This window comes from Cetorhinus maximus, chromosome 3 (assembly GCF_964194155.1).
Source record: "Cetorhinus maximus chromosome 3, sCetMax3.hap1.1, whole genome shotgun sequence".
In the NCBI taxonomy this organism is placed as follows: domain Eukaryota; kingdom Metazoa; phylum Chordata; class Chondrichthyes; order Lamniformes; family Cetorhinidae; genus Cetorhinus; species Cetorhinus maximus.
This window is the reverse complement of record NC_135881.1, coordinates 122,224,638-122,244,331: the sequence shown is the minus strand read 5'-3', so window position 1 is coordinate 122,244,331 and position 19,694 is coordinate 122,224,638. Positions and strand designations below refer to the sequence as shown.

The 19,694-nt window shown below is 38.6% G+C and overlaps 2 protein-coding genes across 4 annotated transcripts in view; one reads left to right on the top strand and one right to left on the bottom strand.

The window, feature by feature from the left end:
• The first annotated feature begins 854 nt into the window (after positions 1-854).
• On the top strand, positions 855-18,055 carry cdca7b (cell division cycle associated 7b). Of its 3 annotated transcripts, none has more exons than XM_078538868.1 (11): positions 855-986; positions 2,625-2,729; positions 4,598-4,723; positions 9,634-9,768; positions 10,805-11,080; positions 13,126-13,203; positions 13,850-14,035; positions 14,337-14,465; positions 14,976-15,125; positions 16,192-16,328; positions 17,232-18,055. In XM_078538868.1, exons 2-11 carry the CDS (start codon positions 2,625-2,627, stop codon positions 17,257-17,259), a joined length of 1,350 nt encoding a protein of 449 aa, XP_078394994.1. In that variant the 5' UTR covers positions 855-986; the 3' UTR covers positions 17,260-18,055. The 3 variants fall into 3 exon arrangements, with proteins under 3 accessions (XP_078394994.1, XP_078394992.1, XP_078394995.1); XM_078538866.1 differs by lacking the exon at positions 855-986 and adding an exon at positions 1,195-1,274; XM_078538869.1 differs by lacking the exons at positions 855-986; positions 4,598-4,723 and adding an exon at positions 1,196-1,274.
• Positions 17,481-19,694, bottom strand: part of LOC144678871 (dynein axonemal heavy chain 11-like) — a 552,140-nt gene continuing 549,926 nt past the window's right edge. The window contains exon 82 of the mRNA XM_078538870.1: positions 17,481-18,612. Coding sequence (XP_078394996.1) covers positions 18,365-18,612 — 248 coding nt within the window. The 3' untranslated portion in view covers positions 17,481-18,364. The remainder of the gene's footprint in view (positions 18,613-19,694) is intronic.

Sequence of the window (19,694 nt, the reverse complement as noted above, 5' to 3'; positions counted from 1 at the left end):
CTGACTCTTAAGTGCCTCAGGAATGGCCGAGCAAGCCACTCAGTTCAGGGGCAATTAGGGATGGGCAACAAATACTGGCCCTGCCAGTGACACCCACATCCCATGAAAGAATAAAAAAAGGACCATGAGGTAAAGAGGAGGAGAGAGGAGAGGAAGTAAAGAGGAGACGCTGTGTGAAAAGGTGAAATGCTGACAGAAATCTCTGATATGGTTCATGTAAAGAGGGTAAAGCCACAATCAGTGACAATTGAGCTATTTTGAGAAAATTGTTGAGACCTCCGTACATTTAATGGAAAACCGTAGTGATAGTCATGAAAAGTGCTATATAAATGCAAGTCTTCATTTTTTGGGGTAGAAGGAATCTCCACAGATGCTGCCTGGCTTGCTGAGTGTTTCCAGCATTTTCTGTTTTGAAATCCAGAATTTCCAGCATGGGCAATCTCTTTTAAATAAACTGAGATCGCCAGCTAAGTAACTGAAAGGACTAGCTTGGGGATTACATTGGACCAGAAGCGCTAGTGTCTGAAAATAACAACTTTCCCCTTCCCCTCACTAACAACCACAAGCCTAGTTTTCCCCCGCCCACTGGAACCCACACTCACTGAGTCAGCGACCAACTTACGCGCCAAAAACCAAGCGCGCTTTCCTGCAGCTGGGCTACACCATTGACATATTTGAGGGGAGATCATACATCCAACAACACAAGTAGGCAATGTGTAGTATAAAATATAAACTCAATCATTGATTAAATGAATTAGTAGGTAGACTAAAAGTTGGAACATGATCAGTATGCAGTGAATGGTAGCATTACCAACGTTCTATGTGCAAGGACTGAGAGCTGGTTGACTGCGCATCCCCCATGCTCCGCTGATGGAACATTCCCATTGTCCCGCGGGGTTCCATTCAGTCTCGGTGTTCTATCGGGCAGTGGGGGTTACACAGGTGTTGTTGATTTTTGGAACCTCGGAACAGCAGCAGCACTAGCGGTGAGTGTAGGAGCTCCTTCTGCAGCATCGACTGCGAGACTGGTTTACAATTGTGATTCGGATAGTGGTCGCCCGTGCAACAATTGCACTTACTCCTTTTCCTCAGTTTAAATTTTTTTTGCATTTTGTTGTGTAAATAATTGGGGTTTGGCTGGTTTGGCGCGAAATGTGCACGCTTCCCCTCAGAGCCCCGGTGAACTGGCGACTGGCTGGACTCTCGGGACCTAGTTTAAAATTACCATTTTCATAAGCCGTTGTTCGCGGGATCAAGAATACGTATGAAAAATGGTTAGACTTTCTTTAAAGTGCGCTCGTCAGATTTAAATCCGACCCAACTTGCTCCGAAATGCCGTGTAATAGCGCAGGAAGATCACTGATTATTTGCAGTTGGAGACTTCTGAGAGTTATTGATGCTCTTTATCAATTTACACCAGCCCAGTGAAGTGCGAGTTGTTTTGGTCTTGGGCAGTCGGTCTCCTTGTTTATGTTGTGCTTTGAAACCACAAGTTTTGAGAACAGGAAACCGTGTGAAACAAAATACTTTCAATTAACTTTTAACTTGTTTTTATTGTGACCCATATTCATTTTTTTTAACATTTGGTTTTACAAAAAAAGGTGCAACATCGGGACTTTTGCCGGCAGAGTACAGGTCCCTGCATATGAATATATGTAGCTTCTCACAAGTGTAGGTGAACTACATTGCGAGCCCGACAGTTAATCTTAAATTGGTTGTTTGTATAATTCTTAGCACACTCAGGGCTGTTCAGCAAGTGCTGCCCAATCACGGTATCATATCTAACAGACATTATGTTCTGAGTTTTGTAAGCATGAACCAGGTTCAGGACAGTCAATAGTCTTGTCTTTTGTGAACAGGTAAAGGTTTTATATGATCCGTCCCAGTCATTGGGACGTACAGCTTATGTATTTGGCATCACACTGGCACTGAAACTCTTGTACACATTACTCATTTGTGTGGTAGGCAGTGCATCTTTTTGGCTTGATGGCAGCATCTTGTTAGTGGAAAATACAACTTGTGTTACTACTGCATAGTAGCAGTGTGAAGTGGCTAGCTTCACCTGTTTCATAAATGTTTGACCTGCTTCACCCTTACAGGGTAATTTGAGATAGACTGGGCACTTTTTAGCTCCAAAAGTGGCAGTCTTAGGCCCACTGGTGAGTTTGCGTGAGCAATGATCTGCTGGGTGTAGCCATTAATCCACAGGATAGCTTTGATGTGGTGATCAAATGGCTCAGGCCCGATTTACAAGATTACGGATGCGTACTCAACTAACCTGTGCTTGCAAAACTCACAAAGGTGGGATTGGGCAGCACTTGCTAAACAATCCCAAGTGTGCTAAGATTACTCTTAATAACCAATTTCAGATTATCAGTCGGGCTTGCAATGGGGCTCACTTATGTTTGCTAGAGGCTAGATATTTTCATATGCAGGGACCTGTCCTCGGACAGAGAATTTGTATTAAAGTTATAATAGTAATATTTTCATTTCGTCATGCTTATTGAAAAAATGATTGCAGCTCAATCACAACTTATGTTATATGTAGTAGATACTTGCATGGATTATAAAGTTAATTTAAAGCTTAATGAAACAATTCATTTTGTCACTTTTCTCTTTCATAGATGTCAAAATTGGTTACAGATATCTTTAATGCTCAGAGTGACGATGAAGAATTTATGGGTTTTCAAGAGGCTGATTTTAGGAATAGATGTGATCATTTTAAATATGTAAGTAAGCAGAAAAAAGTAAATACTGCATAAAGAACTTTTAATTATTGTTTTTGCCAACAGTTTAAGTAAAGTATTATGTGGGAGTAGCTACCTTAATGTTTTGACTACCCCTTATACATTTTGTGGAAGTGGCTGATACTTCTTGTTCAGAATGTGTGAAACTGGAGCAATGAAATGAATTCACCAGAAGCCGCCAAATCACTGTGACTAATGAATCCTACTTGCCTGAACCAGTAAAACATTGTGCATACTTGTGACAAGTTGATACTAGGATCAGTAGCCCTTGTGAGCTGAATTAGTGGAAGAAAAATCTTTCCAAATGGATGCTATTACACTTGTAAAGAGCCTTTAACAGTAAATGTCCCAAGGCATTTCACAGGAACATGGCCTGACAAAAAAAATCACAATGAGCCAAAGAAGGAGACATAGGAGTGGTGACCAAAAGTAGCATGTGGTTTAAAATGAGAGCAAGGCTTTGGAACAAAATTTCAGAGTCTAGTAGGCTGTAGGTCCAACTGCTAATGGTAGAGTAAAGGATGTGGAGGATGAAAAACAAGCTGGCGTTAGAGAAATGCAGAGTTCACCAAGGATTAACTCAAACCAAGTCTCATTTATCCCTTGCCCCTGTGCTCCCGGACCTCTATCGATTTCCAATCTGGCACCACCGTGATTTTAAAAATTCTTATCTTTGTTTTCAAATCTCTCGCCTTGTTCCTCCATATCTCCTCCAGCCCTGCAACCTTTCAAAGTCGATGTGCATCTCTGATTTCATCACTATTGGTAGCAGCGTCTTCAGCTGTGGAAATGTCTCCTTAATCCTCATTGCGTTGCATCGCTTTTTGAGACACTCCGTATAATTCAGCACATGACCAAGCTTTTGGTTGCTTCTAATGACGCCTTGCATGAAAGCAATACACTGCAGATGTTGGAAATCTGAAATAACATTTTGGAAATATTCAACAGGTCAGACAGTATCTGTGGTGAGAGAAACAGTTAACGTTTCAAACTTTTTTGTCAAAATTCAGATGTTGCCTGACCTTAAAACAGAAAATGCTGGAAATAATCACTGTGTGGCTCAGGGTCATACATTATTTTATAATGCTCCTGTGAAATGCCTTGGAATCATTTACTCTGTTAAAGGTGCTGCGCTAATGCAATTTGTTTATAGGATTTTCGGGGACGAGCCAGTGGGAGCATAGCTGATGGGCGAATGGGATTTGGTGTGAGCTGGATGTGCAGCATGTTTTTGGAGAAGCTTAAGTTTAAGGAGGATGGGAGGCATCTTGGAGCATTGGAATAGTATCTCGGCTAACAAAAACCTAGATGAATTGAGTCAGGGCTTGAGATGGAGTGATATTACAGACGGAGATGGAAGTTGGCAGACTTAGATGTTTGAGGGGGTGGGCAGGGCCAGAAACTTGGCTTGGGCCCAAATAGATCACCAAGGTTATAAACAGTATGGTTCTGTTTGAGGCAGTGGCTGGGAAAATGGATGCAATAGGTGGCATGGGAACAGAGTAGATTGTGGATTCGCAGTATTTTGCTTTTACTTTTTCTTAATCTGGTACCTCACTCAAGTAAAAGATCATTCTTTGTAAGCTAGAATAGTGGTTTTCTGTAGGTTATTCAACCATGTTAACCTTCACATGAGCCCACAAATGCACTTTACCCTCTTTCTTTTTCCCTGCCTAGACAGCCTATGCCAAACTAATGTTTCCAGTGCTAATTCCATTGAGACCTGCAGGTTATTGTAAATAAATTCTCAAACTTGTTTGTGAAGAGAATAAAGCTGCAATCTGGATATATTTCTTGAGTATGCCACTTAGATGCAGTTCTGTTTGATTAGTTTCCCTCTACATTCACAGATCCCAAAATTAATAGCAGACATCTTTGACGCACCAAGTGATGATGAGTTTTTGGGTTTTCAAGATCCTGAATCCAATACATTACATGATCATGCTGCTGTTGATGAACAGAACCAAAGCATGAGTGTAAGTTGACAATGAAATGGAGCAAGCTATATCACTGTGTAGTAGTTTAATGAAAAATAAATTGTCATGAATAAGTGAGATTCCATTTATCATGCTTTGTGTTCACTTGTGTAATATTTATTAATCTTTTGAATGGTGCCTTTCTATCTTTTGCATTGAAAGTCTTAGTTAAAATAATGGGTGTTAATATCCATAAAATGTTTGCAAAATAAGCAGTCTTGGCAGTTCCCCTCCCCTGAACTTCTGAGGATTTGATACTGCCCAGCATCCAATAGATGATACCATCCAGTCAGATGGTTACTTTCATGTTAAGAATGTGGAGGAATCAGATTTGAAATTGTCTGTAACCATTTTTTTAAAAATCATATACATCTTCCCTCTAGCCCCTACCCAAAATTTTCAAAAACCTTGATCAATTCTTCCCTTCCTGCTTCCCGGGAAAGATTCCTGTTCCTAATTGTCATTTCCACATGGCCTATGCCTCTTGAGGTTAAGTGAGGGCACAGCACATTATCACAATGTGGTAATGGCACTGTCTTGGCATACAGATCTGGTACTCATCTTAGTATTTGGATTCATGGAAAAAAATGTGGCTGAATCCATTCCTTTGTAATGTTCAACACATTGATTTTCATCAAATCCATTTGGACTTGGAATTCAGCAAATCCTGACGAGGGGTTACACCTAAAACGTTAGTGTATCATTTCTCTCAATAGCTGTTGACAGACAGCAATTTTGTTTTTCATCATTTTCAAACAACTAATTCCTGCCTACAAGAATTGGAACCATAACAAGTTTATGGTATGGGAGGGGGTCACCCACCCAGCTCAACAGTGGAGCAATCCAAATCAGCCTGTTCTGTTCTTTTCCTATATCTTTTTATCTTTCCCTTCTTCAAATGTTTATACAATTTTCTCTTCAAGGAATTAATGGTATTTGTTTCAGCCACTCAAAAATAGAAAAGCATTCCAACATTCCTCTAAAGAAATTTTCATAATCTTTCTCTCATTATATCTAATGAATCTAAATAATTTCTGTTCACCCATCACCGCCTCACCAATTGAGAAACAATCTTTTCCTATTCATTTGATCACATTTTTATAATTTTAAAAACTTCTATTAAATCTTTTCTTCAAACTCTCTGTCCCTTTAAAAAATTTTCCTCTACTAAATTAAAATTTGAAATTCGGTTTGAGAGCGAGCAACTCTGATCTCAAATCAGTGTCTTCAACTTAAATAAAGGCCATTACGGAAGTATGAACAAAGAGCTGTCCAAAGCGGGCTGGGATAATAGACTAAGGGGAACATCAGTGGATGAGCAGTGGCAGACATTTAAGCAGATATTTCATGACGCTCAGCAAAAATTTATGCTGGTCAAAAAGAAGGACTCGATGAGAAGGATGAACCACCCGTGGTTAACAAAGGTGGTCAAGGAGAGTATCCAATCAAAATAAGGCGATACAAAGTGGCAAAAACTAGTGGTAAGCCTGAGGTTTGGGAATTTTCTATGAACCAGCAGCAGGTGACTAAAAAGCTAATAAAGAGGGAGAAAATTGATTATGAAAGTAAATTGACAAGAAATATAAAAACAAACAGCAAGAGCTTCAATGGGTATATTAAAAGAAAGAGTAGCGAAAGTGAGCGTGGACCCTTGAAGAATGCAACTGGAGAATTGATAATGGGTAACAGGGAAATGGCAGATAATTTAAACCAATATTTTGCATTGGTTTTCATGGTGGGGGACACTATAAACATTCTAAAGATATCAGATAAGCAAGGAACTAATGGGAGGGAAGATCTTGTAACAGTCTCTATCATGATGGACAAAGCATTTGACAAATGAATGGGACTAAAGGCAGACAAGCCGCCAGGACCTGATAGCTTACATCCAAGGGTTTTAAAGGAAGTGGCTGCAGAGATAGTGGAGGTATTGTCCGAAATATTGCAGAACTCACTGGATTCCGGGAGGATCCCAGTGGATTGTAAAACCGCAAATGTGACACCCCCGTTCAAGAAAGGGAGGGAGACCGAAAGGAAACTATAGGCCAGTCTGTCGCTGGGAAAATGCTAGAGTCCATTATTAAGGAAGAAATAGCAGGGCATTTAGAAAAGATTAACACAATTGGAGTCAACATGGTTTTGTGAAAGGGAAATCATGTTCGACAAATTTGCTAGAGTTCTTTGAGGATATAACAAGCAGTGTTGGTAAATGGGAACCGGTAGATGTAGTGTATTTGGATTTCCAGAAGGCATTTGATAAGGTGCCACATAAAAGATTATTGCGCAAAATAGGAGCTCACAGTATTAGGGGTAATGTATTAGCATGGATTGAGGATTGGCTAACAAACAGAAGACAGAATGTCGGAATTCCTGGGTCTTTTTCAGGTTGGAACGATGTAACTAGGATCAGTCCTAGGGCCTCAATTATTTACTATCTATATTAATGACTTGGAAGAGGGGGCAGAGTGTAATGTATCCAAATTTGCTGACGATACAAAAATAGATGGGAGGGCATGTGATGAGGACGTAAGGAGTCTGCAAGAGGACAGGTTGAATGAGTGGACAAAAACTTGGCAGATGAGTTTAATGTAGCAAAGTGTGAGGCCATGCACTTTGGTAGGAAAAATCAAAAAGCAGACTATTATTTAAATGGAGAGAGACTCCAAAAAGGTGCAGCACAGAGGGATCTGGGTGTTCTTGTGCATGAAACACAAAAAGTTAGCATGTAGGTATGTAGGTGCAGCAAGACAAATGGAATTTTGGCCTGTATTGCTAGGGGGTTGGAGCTTAAAAATAGGGAAGTCTTGTTACAACTGTACAGAGTGTTGGTGAGGCTGCACTTGGAGTACTGTGTACAGTTATGGTCCCCGTATTTAAGAAAGGATACACTGGCATTGGAGGCAGTTCAAAAGAGATTCATTCACTGGGCTGATTCCTGGGATGAAGGGATTGACTTATCAAGAACGGCTAAACAGGTTAGGCCTTTATTCATTAGAGTTTAGAAGAATGAGGGGTGATCTTATTGAAACGTACAAGATTCTGAGGAGGCTTGACAGGGTAGATGTTGAGATGTTTCAACTAGTGGGGGAATCTCGAACCGGGGAACATAGTTACAGAATAAGGGGACACTCATTTAAAACTGAGATGTGAAGGAATTTCTTCAAGGGTAGTGAATGTCTGGAATTCCCTACCCCTGAGAGTTGTGGAGGCTAGACCACAAAGTATTTAAAGAGGAGTTAGATAGATTTTTGAAATATCGGGGAGTTGAGGGCTATGAGGAGCTGGCACGGAAGAGGAGTTGAGGCCTGGGGCAGATCAGCCATGATCTTATTGAATGGCGGGGCAGGCTTGAGGGGCCGAATGGCCTACTGCTGCTCCTATTTCTTATGTTCTTATAACTTCCCTTACCTGATGTATGCTTTGTACTGTTTAAAACTTTAATGCCCATCCTAGAAAGGGGCACCCAAATTTCATGCTATTAGGAAACTTTGAAATTGCTTTCCATACCCAAGTCTAAATCATCCCCGTATACGCTGAGAGCAAAAGTGGACTTAACACTATCCCTGGGATATAGCTATTCTGCCTAAGCAACATCCATACCCTACCCCTCTGTTCCCTGTTGATTAACCAGTTTTTAAAACCCATTCATTCTTGCACTGTGTGCCTTAATTTTTCGCTAGTGAGACAGAATAGCATCTGAAAATGCACAATATACTAAATTCCCTTTATTTATCCAATCATTTCCACTAACTAATCAGATGTGATCTTCTCCTGTGCTGGTTGTCCTTGGTCAACCCATGCATTTTTAAATGAGTTATGATTTTGAGAGCTTGCCTACAACTGATACTAGATTTAAAATGAGCCCTGATGAAAGGTAATTGATGGAGTTCTCCTGCAATAGATGCTGCCTGACCTGATGAGTGTTTCTAGCATTTTTTGTTTATATTTTGGATTAACTGGTCTTTGTTACCTGATTTCTCCTCCTTTCCCTTCTTGATTATGGGTGTTACTTTGGCTACTCTTGAAACAGAGAAATCCACATTTTAACATTATCTTGTATATATTAAATTTGTGCTCCTTTTGTTGAGGAATGTTATTGCTGAAGTCAAATTTTCAGATACCCAGTGTCAGCATCAACCATTCCCAAGTCAAGTATAGCAAAGCTCTGTTTTTGCCCGACAACATGACTCAGAATCAACTGCAGAAGAGCACTCTTGCTGCAGCATTACAACATTGTGGTCTTTCATAGTTTGCCTACGTGTAGGATCTTGGCTTTCTGATCCATAGAGCACCCCGGAACTAGGTTGTGTCATCTCAATGTAATCAAGGAGTTTGCCGAGTTAACTCCATTACATCTTTCTTCTCCCATTTGATAACTAGGAAGCCAGACATTATAAAACACAGTGATAAACTAACTCAAAGAAACAAAACTAAAGTGCTGAGTTATGTGAACAGCTGCCTGAAACGTGCTTGTAAACCCAGACAGAAATCTCAAAATCTTAGTGTTATTTCATTTCGACTTTGAATTGTCTGAAATCTGCTTCAGATCTTGATCTGTGACATTAAATGGGTGATGTGGCCAACTCTAGAATTCTACAGGCCAGCTTCTCTTCACTGGCTTGCACTCTGCTAGTAGGAGTTTCCTTTCCTCTTCCCATGACCTAAGCATAGTTACTCTTTGAACAACTGTGAATTCTGCATGAGGTTAGTGACCAAAGACTGCTCCTAATCCAAATGGTTTGGCTTTAGAACTGTAGGAGTGCTGGTGCTGGATGTGGAAACTGAAGCTGAGGTCCTTGTTAATTATTCCAAAGTTGGTATTAACAGTTGCAACTACTCCCAAACCATTGACTAGCTTATATAAATGTAATTATTTGGACTTTTTGCTCTCCGTTATTTTTGATTCTCAGGTTCCCCATTTCCAGTCCAAGTTTATTACAGAAGAGCTTATTGAAATTTTCACCGAGGATAGTTGGTCAACTGATTATGTTTTTGAAGGGTTCCCTGAATGTACTGTTGAATCTAATGGCAAAGTGGACTTAAGGGTAAGGAATGCAATAAAACTTAAAATTAACATTAGTATATTAGTTGCTTTCTTTGTTTTTGTGTTTCCCCTTTTAAGGGAGCAACATATGAGAGTTCTATCAAAATTACCACTGTTAATCCAGTATGTAAATGAGTATTTTAAGAGAAATTGTTTCCTAAAAGGCAGGTATCGATCTGATAGAGGTAATTAGTATAAGGCAAACAGAATAGCTGGTAATTCTGTCTCCATCAAGTTCAACACGAGCACAAAGTTACATCAAGGTAGTCTTGGAACTGCCCACCCATCTGTTTTCCAGTGTAAATGTGGTATTTGGCAATTGAAAATTGTTGTCCAAAGCCTTCTGATGTAATCATTTCAGGCAAAATAGCTGGCCAATCTTTTTGAAATAGGTTGGAGTCTAATGGCCAATGCAAACTGGTGCCCTGTGCGAGCATTATGCTCCTGTTTGCAACTTTCAGTATCTTGCTATGACTATGGGATTACAATCCCTTCCACCTACCTGTGTTCATGCTGCTGGATTTTCACCGTTTTGCCCTTTCCAATTGTTGAGGAGGTCATTATTGAGGAAAAGACCTGGAGCCATTGGGCAGTTGCGGGAGATCATTTTGGGCCTGTTTTGAGTGAAATTCAGAATTACTTTCCATGTTTTAAAAAAATTCTGGTTCTGAAGTGGTTAGAGCGAATCAACTGAAAAAAACTGCATTGGCTAACAGATACTGCCATTAAAAATAGCCCAGTGAATCATACCCATTGAGAGCTGGGTGATAATATGCCACACTCATTTTTATAGCTGGCAGAGAGCAGACTTCCTTCCCATTTACAGGAGCTACTTTCAAACCCAGAGGCAAAATGACTATTGACCCCCAGTATCACAGATTCTCTCCGATATATAAGGCAATATTAAATTCTGCCTGTTGCACTTTCTTTGAGCTTTAGATGCTATAAACATTCACTAATAAATGCAGATAATTACCGAGTGATAAGAGTATGTGCTATTTGTTAGTTTTTTTGTAATGAGTTTGTTTTTCTTTCAGCCTGAGAGTTTGGAAATGGAGGATGAAGATGAAGGTTTCACTGAATATGATGAAGATGATGAATCTTCCATAGAAAGTGAGATGGAAGCAACACCAAAGAAAGGCCATTTTGGACTGCGTGTGGCATTTAAATTTCCTACAAGGCGGCCAGTGAAAAGAAAAGAGCGAGAGATCCAGGACTCTGAGTCTGAATCAGATGATGACTTAGTGTCTGGAAAGAAAAATTCTAATGTATTGTTGAAGAGGGCCATGAACATCAAAGAAAATAAAGAAATGGTTAGGTGTATTTTCAACAGTCTTAGTTTCATTTTTGAAATTGATAGACAGTTAATGGAGAATGATGCTTTTTTGTCTGATTACACCTCTGAAGAGCCTTAATTTTTTTTAATGTTAAAGTTGCTATATAATGCAAGTCATTACTTTTCCAGCACCCCCTTTTTCAACAGCCTTATACAGACAGTGCTCAAACTTCAAATGGATAGCATTTAGTTACAATTTGTTTGCTTTAAGAGTGTGTAATAATGTGCCTTTTTCAAAGATTAATGAAATAACATGAAATTCACCAAAACAAGCCTCTCAAATAGGTGTCCCAATGCAGGAACCTTTCTTGCATTGGAGTTTGACTTTGCCTAAGACTGGTATAGCCAAATACAGCCTTTCTATTTACCTGCAAAAAGAAGTATAGGTGAGCTAAAGAGATGACATAAAAGGCAACAGACTGATCTAACAGCTGACAAACTCCTACAATATTTGTTTCCCTGCAACCCTACACTTCCTCTGTAGAATGATGGTCAAATGCCTGAGAATGTGTCAAGTTAACTTTTTTGCTGTTGTTTTTACTAGGCACTAGGAAGTGCGTTGAGTGCTTTTCTATACCTCAATCCCGAGGGGAAAGTGGCTTTTCTCAACACAGCACTGTCCACATATAGAGAGACACAGTTGACATTAATGATTAAAGATGCAGGAAACAATAGCTGTGAACCTGTATTTGGCTAGTCTGCAGTACAGTGTCTATATATGAGGCATGAAAATGTACAGGGCAGACATGCAATGCAAGTGCCAGGATATTCCCACTGGGAACTTCCAAAGCTGACCCTGCCAGACCTTCTAGTGTCAATGGAAGATTCCCTCTTTTGGTTATCAGTGGCATTATGTGTGCTTTTCCGGCACCAGAATAGGAATCTCTCTCTTTCTTTCCCACCTTGTTGCCTGTCTGTTTTCCCCCAACCCCCAACCAAATTGTGGGTCAGGAAGAATGATTTAATTTTTCTTTGGGGATTTTCAGACCATAACCCACCCCTGGAGCTCCAGGTTGTCCCCACTTGAGTTGGTCCATCGGTCAATGTGCCTCCAGATCCTCTTCCACACTGGCCCTCTAGTAAATCCAAGAATGAGGTCAGAGACCTTGGAGTCCACTCTCTGGCTGTGCTTTCTTAGACAAGGAAGATCATGTTAACTGTGAATAAAGTGTATTGCCAGGTGGTCAGGGTCTATTTACTGGGCCTCCGCTTGATTTGTGGACTTTCCATCAGATTTCTGCTTGATTTATAGCAGGAATATGGCTGTAAGGCTGCTCCATTTTTGAGGCCATCATCTTTGTAGGGATGATGAGAGACTCTTACTAAACTTTTAAAGCCCTGCAGTACGTTCAGTGGATGTATCAAATCAGTGAAATAGTAATGCTACTTTACATTTATCAAAAACATACTACAGATATTAACAGAGACTTATTAAGCCCATCCAACCTTTGTGGTTTTGATAGCCAAACACCTTTTATTCTCTCTTGGATTTGGAACCATTCCTAAATCCATTTCAGATTTGTGCTTTCTTTTTTGAATACTTTAACTAGCCTAAATTTCCTTAACCTTCTGTTCTATTTTAAAACAAAAAGCAGTGACTCTTACTCATGGCTGGTTGTACACACATTCTTGCTTTGTTTGTAAATGAATTTGGTTGATATTCTCATTGTTATATGTCACCAGAATTCGATGCATAAAATTTGAGCTAAACTTTAGGGTGTGGGTATCTTGGGTGCTAGCTATTAAAAACTTGTTTTAGAAAGCCTCGTGAAATAAGAATGAAATCATATAAACATAGCACATGAGAGGTGTGGTGTCATTAATAGGAGAGCTGTAAATGGGGAGTACTATATTGCCTGTCTGTTAGTCTCGGTTTTGGTGAGTTTCAATGATAATTCTCAGCCTTTCGTGTTCCAGCAAATTGTGCTTTTAATGTTTTTGTTCTGGTGGTTGCTTTATGGATTCCCATTCGTTGGTGCTTTGTTATTTAAATGACTAAATTGAATGTTCGTTTTTTTATAGCTCGCTAAACTAATGGCGGAACTAAAAACAATGCCTGGACTCTTTCCAATGAAAGTATGCACTTCATCATCATCTCCAGTAAGTACTGTATTGTATAACGTATATAATTCTGATGTATAATCTTTCATCGCGATGAAATTGTAACTTAAAAAACTTGGCCTCGGCTCGTCATTGACTTGAGTATTAATAGAATTTATAACTTAATCAAATTTAACTATCAAGACTTTAGAATTATGGTTTTCTTTAGAAGCTGAACTGACTACAGAAATTCTGTGCAATAAAGCTGTTTCCTCTTTATAGGAGGATCAATACATTTGTTTGTACGAACAGAAATTTAAAAAACTGTCACATCAGGCTGGCCAATTAAAATGCTAAAATAAAAGCAGCCACATGACTAGTGAAACCATATAGGTGTCAGTAGTGGCTCAGTGGTTCCATCCTCCCGTCTTAAGTCTGAAATGTGTGGCTTCACCTCCACTCCATTGACGTGAGCATATAATCGAGGCTGACACTACCTTAGTACTGCAATGTTGGAGATGCTATCTTTCACATCCACTGTTAATCCAAGGGCACAACTGCCATGTTAGAGCAGAGGTAAATGGTGCAGAATTGACCGTCTGAACAGTTTTATGTTATTGCATATAAACCTTACTTTAGACTATGTACATAATAGATGTATTTATTAGTTAATCCCTATTTAAATGCAGCATCTTTTTCTTTCCAGAAACAAAAACGAACCCCAAAGAAAACATTTTCTGAAGGCAAGGTTGAACGCCGTGTCAATCCATCCAGGAGTGCACGGCCCCGTGAGGGTTTTTCTGTAGAAAAGTTTGCGATTTCTCCAACCAAACTTATGAACCAAGTGAAAAAGTTCCGCTTGAGAGCTGATCTAACAAATCGTTTTGTTGAGGTAGCTGAAGTGCTTTGAAATTGATTTTTATTATAATGTATTGCCTAGAAATGCCCCATATACTATGCAAATATAGCCATGTAGAATTAATTACAGCAAAATTCTCCCCCCCATAAACTTGCAACCCATAGCATTGAGTTAGCTGCTATAAAACTAGATAACCAGTACACGTTTTATTGTTTAATGTTTTTTATTATGTATGTATAAGCAATAATTGGAGTATTTGTCAAACTTCATTTCTAATGTTAGTTGTTTGTGTGAATATCTGATAGAAATTTTAAGTATTAATGTACTTTAACAGGATGGAGGTTTGAGCAAGAGGAGGCGAAGATCTTCAAAAGGAAAGCCAAGACCTGCTGATGATATAACAGAAGAGGATCTGGAAAATGTTGCCATCACCGTTAAAGATAAAATTTACGACCGTTGTTTGGTAATTCAGATCTTCGGGAGTACAACTGACCCTTGTGTTTTGAAACGTTTTTCAAACCAAGCTGCATGAGTCTAATTGATTAATTGCTTAATAAACCAATATTTTAATTACGAGATTTGATGTAACTTTGCGGCTGTATTGCTGGAGTTAGAATGGCAGTACATTTTAATCATTCATGGCTAACATTATGGTTAGTTCCACACAAACATGTCAACAATTTTAAAGTAGGCATAATTGCAAGTCATTCCAAAATGGCTTATATTCTCCTTTAGTTGCAGATAATGATTCCTAGTATGCATGGACATATACTGCAGATCAATGTAATTTGCACCATTTTTGCATGGGTGACAATAACTGATTATGAAATCTGCTAAATGCCCACTTCTGCCTGAAAAATAATTTATGTTGTTTTCTATCACACTTCTGTTACTTACTATTTATAGTCTCTTACTAAAGTATTTCTCCACTAATGTCATATTGACAAAAATGTTCATTCCTTTCTGCTTGTAGGGCAGCACTTGCCATCAGTGCCGGCAGAAAACAATAGATACAAAAACAATATGTCGTAATCAGGACTGCTATGGCGTGAGAGGACAATTTTGTGGACCCTGTCTGCGCAATCGATATGGTGAAAATGTGAAATCAGCCCTTCTAAACCCTGTAAGTTTATATACATTTAGAAGCACTATACAGTTGCATTAATCGATGCTAGATAAATTTTATTAATTACTCAATGTGCTTTTTTGCGTGGGAGCACAGCTAGAGTTTAATTATTGGCTCTGTTTGCTATTGGGAAGGGTATAGTTTTCCTTTCAATTTATAATATTTTTAATCCCATTTCAATTTTTTTAAACAGTACTATTTTTGTAACAGCTGAAAGGCAACCTCTTTGAGAATCCTTAAACAAGCTTTTGTATTGCTTTTTAGTGGTATAACATACTTTTCTGACCTATGAGAAAATTGATAAGGTCTGAGTGTCCAAATGTTTGTTTCATTAGACGTTGATCCTGCACCAACTGAATCTAGCAGAACATATAGTTTGGATAATTTAGATTTGTAGCAGAGGTCAAAATAAGTAGGTATTATAACTCTTAAATAGACAGGGGAATTGAAAATCTGCTTCTTGTCAAATGCAATCCCACTGTTACTCTTGTGAAAATGGCCCAGACTGAGCCAGGACCTAGATATGCTGGGATTATCCATGGGTCTTAAAGGGATGGTGGAAGTTCTACCCTTTAAGCGTAGCTGCGTAGGGCAGGAATGCTCACACATGGGAATTATTGCATCGCTGGCTCTTAGTGGTACCTTATCAGTATGCCTGATAAGACTAGATGTGCCAGGCTGCCAGACAGCTTAAAATCCGCCTGAAGATTTAAGTTAGGTTTGTGGCCTAGATCTTTTTTTCAGAAGTATTCTCCCTTGTAAAAGGGAGTCACTGAAGGGGCTCAGATGTTTTTTCAGGGGTTGGGTGGAAAAGTGAGAAAGCCTGTTGCCCCTTGTCGCAGCAACTGGCAAGTTCACATTCAAATCAAAGGATGTCCCCCTGATGCTCCAAACTTTAGTGGGGCCAGTGCCAGAGATCCCAGAAAGATAAATCCTGTTACTTGAGCTAACAATATGTGGAGTCTACCCACCCAGAGGGTTTTCAGTCCTAGATTCTCTTGTCAGATAGTTTAATTTTTTTTTGTTCATATGTACCATCTCATTATTTTTTTGCTTTGCGCAGGACTGGGTATGTCCTCCTTGCAGAGGGATCTGTAACTGCAGCTTCTGTCGTCGTCGGGATGGACGCTGTGCTACTGGCATTCTTGTTCACTTGGCAAAATTTTATGGCTATGACAATGTTCAAGCCTATTTGGAAAGGTAGGCCTGTGCAGTTCCTTTGGTTTTGAAAACTAGATATTTTCAGAAGTCATGGCAGGACATTGGAAGAACCACTGGAAATTATTGGGGACTGTGTCATAATCACTCCATTCTCTCACCTGTTGACCATAAGAATCTGTACTTCAGGGAAGGAAAAAAGGCTGGTTAGACTTGCAGAAGTAGAATGCGAGCATCTAGAATTAGCTTTTACCCTCATTTTCTCCTCATTCTTAATATCATGCTGAGATCTTGTTTTGCATTCTTCCAGGTAGCCACTTTTTACGTGAGCCCACTTTTGGTAGATTACTTGACCATAAGGGCCACGATTAATCCCATCCAAGTAAAATTCAAATTGGTGAATTTATATGGAAGGGAGTTCTGATTTTTTCCCCTTTGTCTCTGGGCATAATGAGGATGATTTGCAGAAACCCTACCAGCATCCTGGTTAAGATTAGCTAACCCAACAGTCTAAGGGTTGAATTTGGGATCTTTTTTGGGCCTGTACAGGTCATGGTGAGGAATTTTAAAAGGAAAATTCTGGCCTGCTGGTGTGTGCTGGGAGTGATAGGATAAACTCGTTCATTGCCACAATGAGTTGTGATTTCAACTATATTATATTGTAATGGGAGCAAATCAGGAGATCATCATCAAGAATGGATCTTCTGCATCTCCGGGAACTTGTAATTCCAGCAGAGAGAATGTAAACATGTCACCTTTAGCTAGCCCCAACAGTCACAATGATACTGTACAAAATTGACAGAACTGTTAGTAACTATTAGTTTCTTGTATAATTGGTGACAAGTATGAACTAATTTAGTTAAAAAAACCTCCATAAAGAACTCGTCATAAGTTAATGATGATTAGAAGTGTTGACAACTTTTTAATCACTGACCTCTATTTTAGCTTACAGAAGCAGCTAACTGAAGATTGAAACAGCAACTACTAGGATCTGTAAACAGGTTAAAGAATTAAGAAGTTTCTTGCAGCTTGTTTTAGTAAAATGACCTTTTAATTTTTTAAGAAACATGTATAAAAAGCACACTTTATTTTAATATTACAATTACTGGTAATTACCAGAACTTGGAAATAATTAGCAAAAATAATGTAAATGCGATCTGCAGAACTTGAGTTGTAAAGTTTTTCAAAGCCTCGTAATAGTTGAAAAGTTCCTTTTATGGCTGTTTGTTCAAATCCTTTGTTAAACCTTAAGGAATCTATTCCACACATGAATGGATGATCCATGTTAATTGCAATATCAGGGACCACAGATGATTGCAAGTATTTGTTTTATTATTGCTATTCAAAGGTAAATGTCTTGTTTACATGGACAATATTAACACTAAATCCTGCTCTGTGTTCTCGTGTTATCCTATAGCAACATAAATGCAACACTGCTGTTTTTCTCTTGTTGCGTTCAACATAAGCACAAGGATAGGTCAAGCAAACTGGAAAACTTAAGTGTTTTTGCATGGTTTTACATTTAGCTTTTTGTAATCTAATTGATCATCTTTCTGTTTAATCTAGAATCTTTGAAAGCATTAGTGTTTTTTTTATTGTCTAAAGAAATGTTAAACTGAATAAGCAAATTTAGAATTTTTTATGTAAAATGCTGCATGGAAGTTGGAATTTCTGTTGGCATTTAATGTAAGAAAATAACAATATATGCACAATCTTTTACTTTGATTAAAAATGTTGAAATAAAAGTAAACTTGTTGCAATGGACCTTACACTGATATCTAGATAATTTTTAATTTTCTTCCTAGTACAATAAATAAGGCATTTTACAAGTTGTGAGCAATCTGCAATCCATTTGATTAGTTACCTACCCTATTGTGAATTCCTAATTTATGGAACCAATTTTAGAAGTTACATCTTTTGGACTGGGTTCTAAGATTACATAAATCTCTGTGGTATAAGTCTGGAAAAGAAAAGGCTTTCCGTAAATGTCTTTAGAAGAACATATTAAATGCAGGTCTTGGATTAACGTTAATACTTTACTCTTCTAATCCTTGACAAATTGTTCCTCGTTCTTATTTCTAAACAGATAACAGCAATGTTACTCCAGCAAGAATCCATTTGGCAGGCTTCTCTCTGGTCTTCAGATTGAAAGTCCAGACATATGTAGGTCCTCTAGTTTTGGTCTTGTAAACTGGACATTCATAAATATTCTTCATCTCTTGCCTATCTGCTGGAGTGGCCCGTACAAAGATAACCGGCATTGCAGGAGTCAGGTCTTTAAGGCGTGCTTCTGTAATGATGCCACTTTGAATGTCCCATCTTGCACCTAAAATATGGTCAAATATAAATGCATCTTATTACTATGAACACTTTTCCTAATTTTGAAAATTCTCCCATCCACTTATGCTAGTGTAAGTGCCAATAAACTATAAATGCTAAATACAGTTTCATATGAGTGCTTATTTCAATACTTAATACTCCGCAAAACATTGCTTTGGGCCCAATCTAACTCCCCCTTTTCACATCTTGCTTGACATCAGTTTTATGTAATAAATTAAATTGCTTAAAGTACCTGTTATAAGTGGCTTTAGTCATTGTGGCCAGGGCTTCCAGTCTACTGATATGTGGAGTTATGCTGAATATCCAACTTTTGTATCACCTTGTGGAAATATGTCTAATCAGTTCCCTAATCATTGCCTCTGGGTGTGCCATTTTGGTTAATTATCCTTTTTATTCAATTGAAAATGGCTTTTTTCCATTCCAGTCAAGTACTATATTTACCTTGGGCTTCCACTTCTTTTTCAGTTCTTTTGTTTAAATACCCTACAATCAGTATTTCCTAGGTGTTGACCAATCCATACCATATCTTTTACCAGAATAAAATTAAGTATCTGACATTTTATAATCTGTATTTTGGCTGAGTGAAGATCTCATGAGAAAATGTTACCTGCTTTGAATTGCAGTTGGCTTGGCAGTAGGTTTGTACTAGCCCCAGGAACAACAATGGTACTTATGCAGAGGGAAATATAAATAGGAATGAACGAGTGTAGTTTGAATCTACACTTTACCTTCACCAGTGTAACTCAAAAGTAATATACTAGATTCACCTTTTCACTCATTTTATATAGCAAAAAATAGTTAATGCCATCTCAGGTACTTCCTTTCCATCCTGCAAAGCTCAAGTTTCTCCAGTAATTTCTCACACCCAAACCCCTTGAACACAGCCTTGTGGGTCTTGTGTCTTGATGCAAGAACTGACATCATTTAAGGTGTGGTCTGTTTGGTCATATTTTCTTCTGTGTTGTATTCAACTATTTTGGAAATGTAGTCCTATTGGCTGTGCCAGAAAATACCCTAGTAGTAACATTACTTGACATTTGTGTGGTCCCACAAAAATGAGCATTGGTT

Excerpts from the sequence above, each read along its gene's own strand:
- cdca7b (XM_078538866.1), top strand. Across the intron at positions 14,466-14,975 it reads AAATTTACGACCGTTGTTTG|GGCAGCACTTGCCATCAGTG; the intron begins GTAATTCAGATC and ends TTCTGCTTGTAG. Across the intron at positions 15,126-16,191 it reads AATCAGCCCTTCTAAACCCT|GACTGGGTATGTCCTCCTTG; the intron begins GTAAGTTTATAT and ends TGCTTTGCGCAG.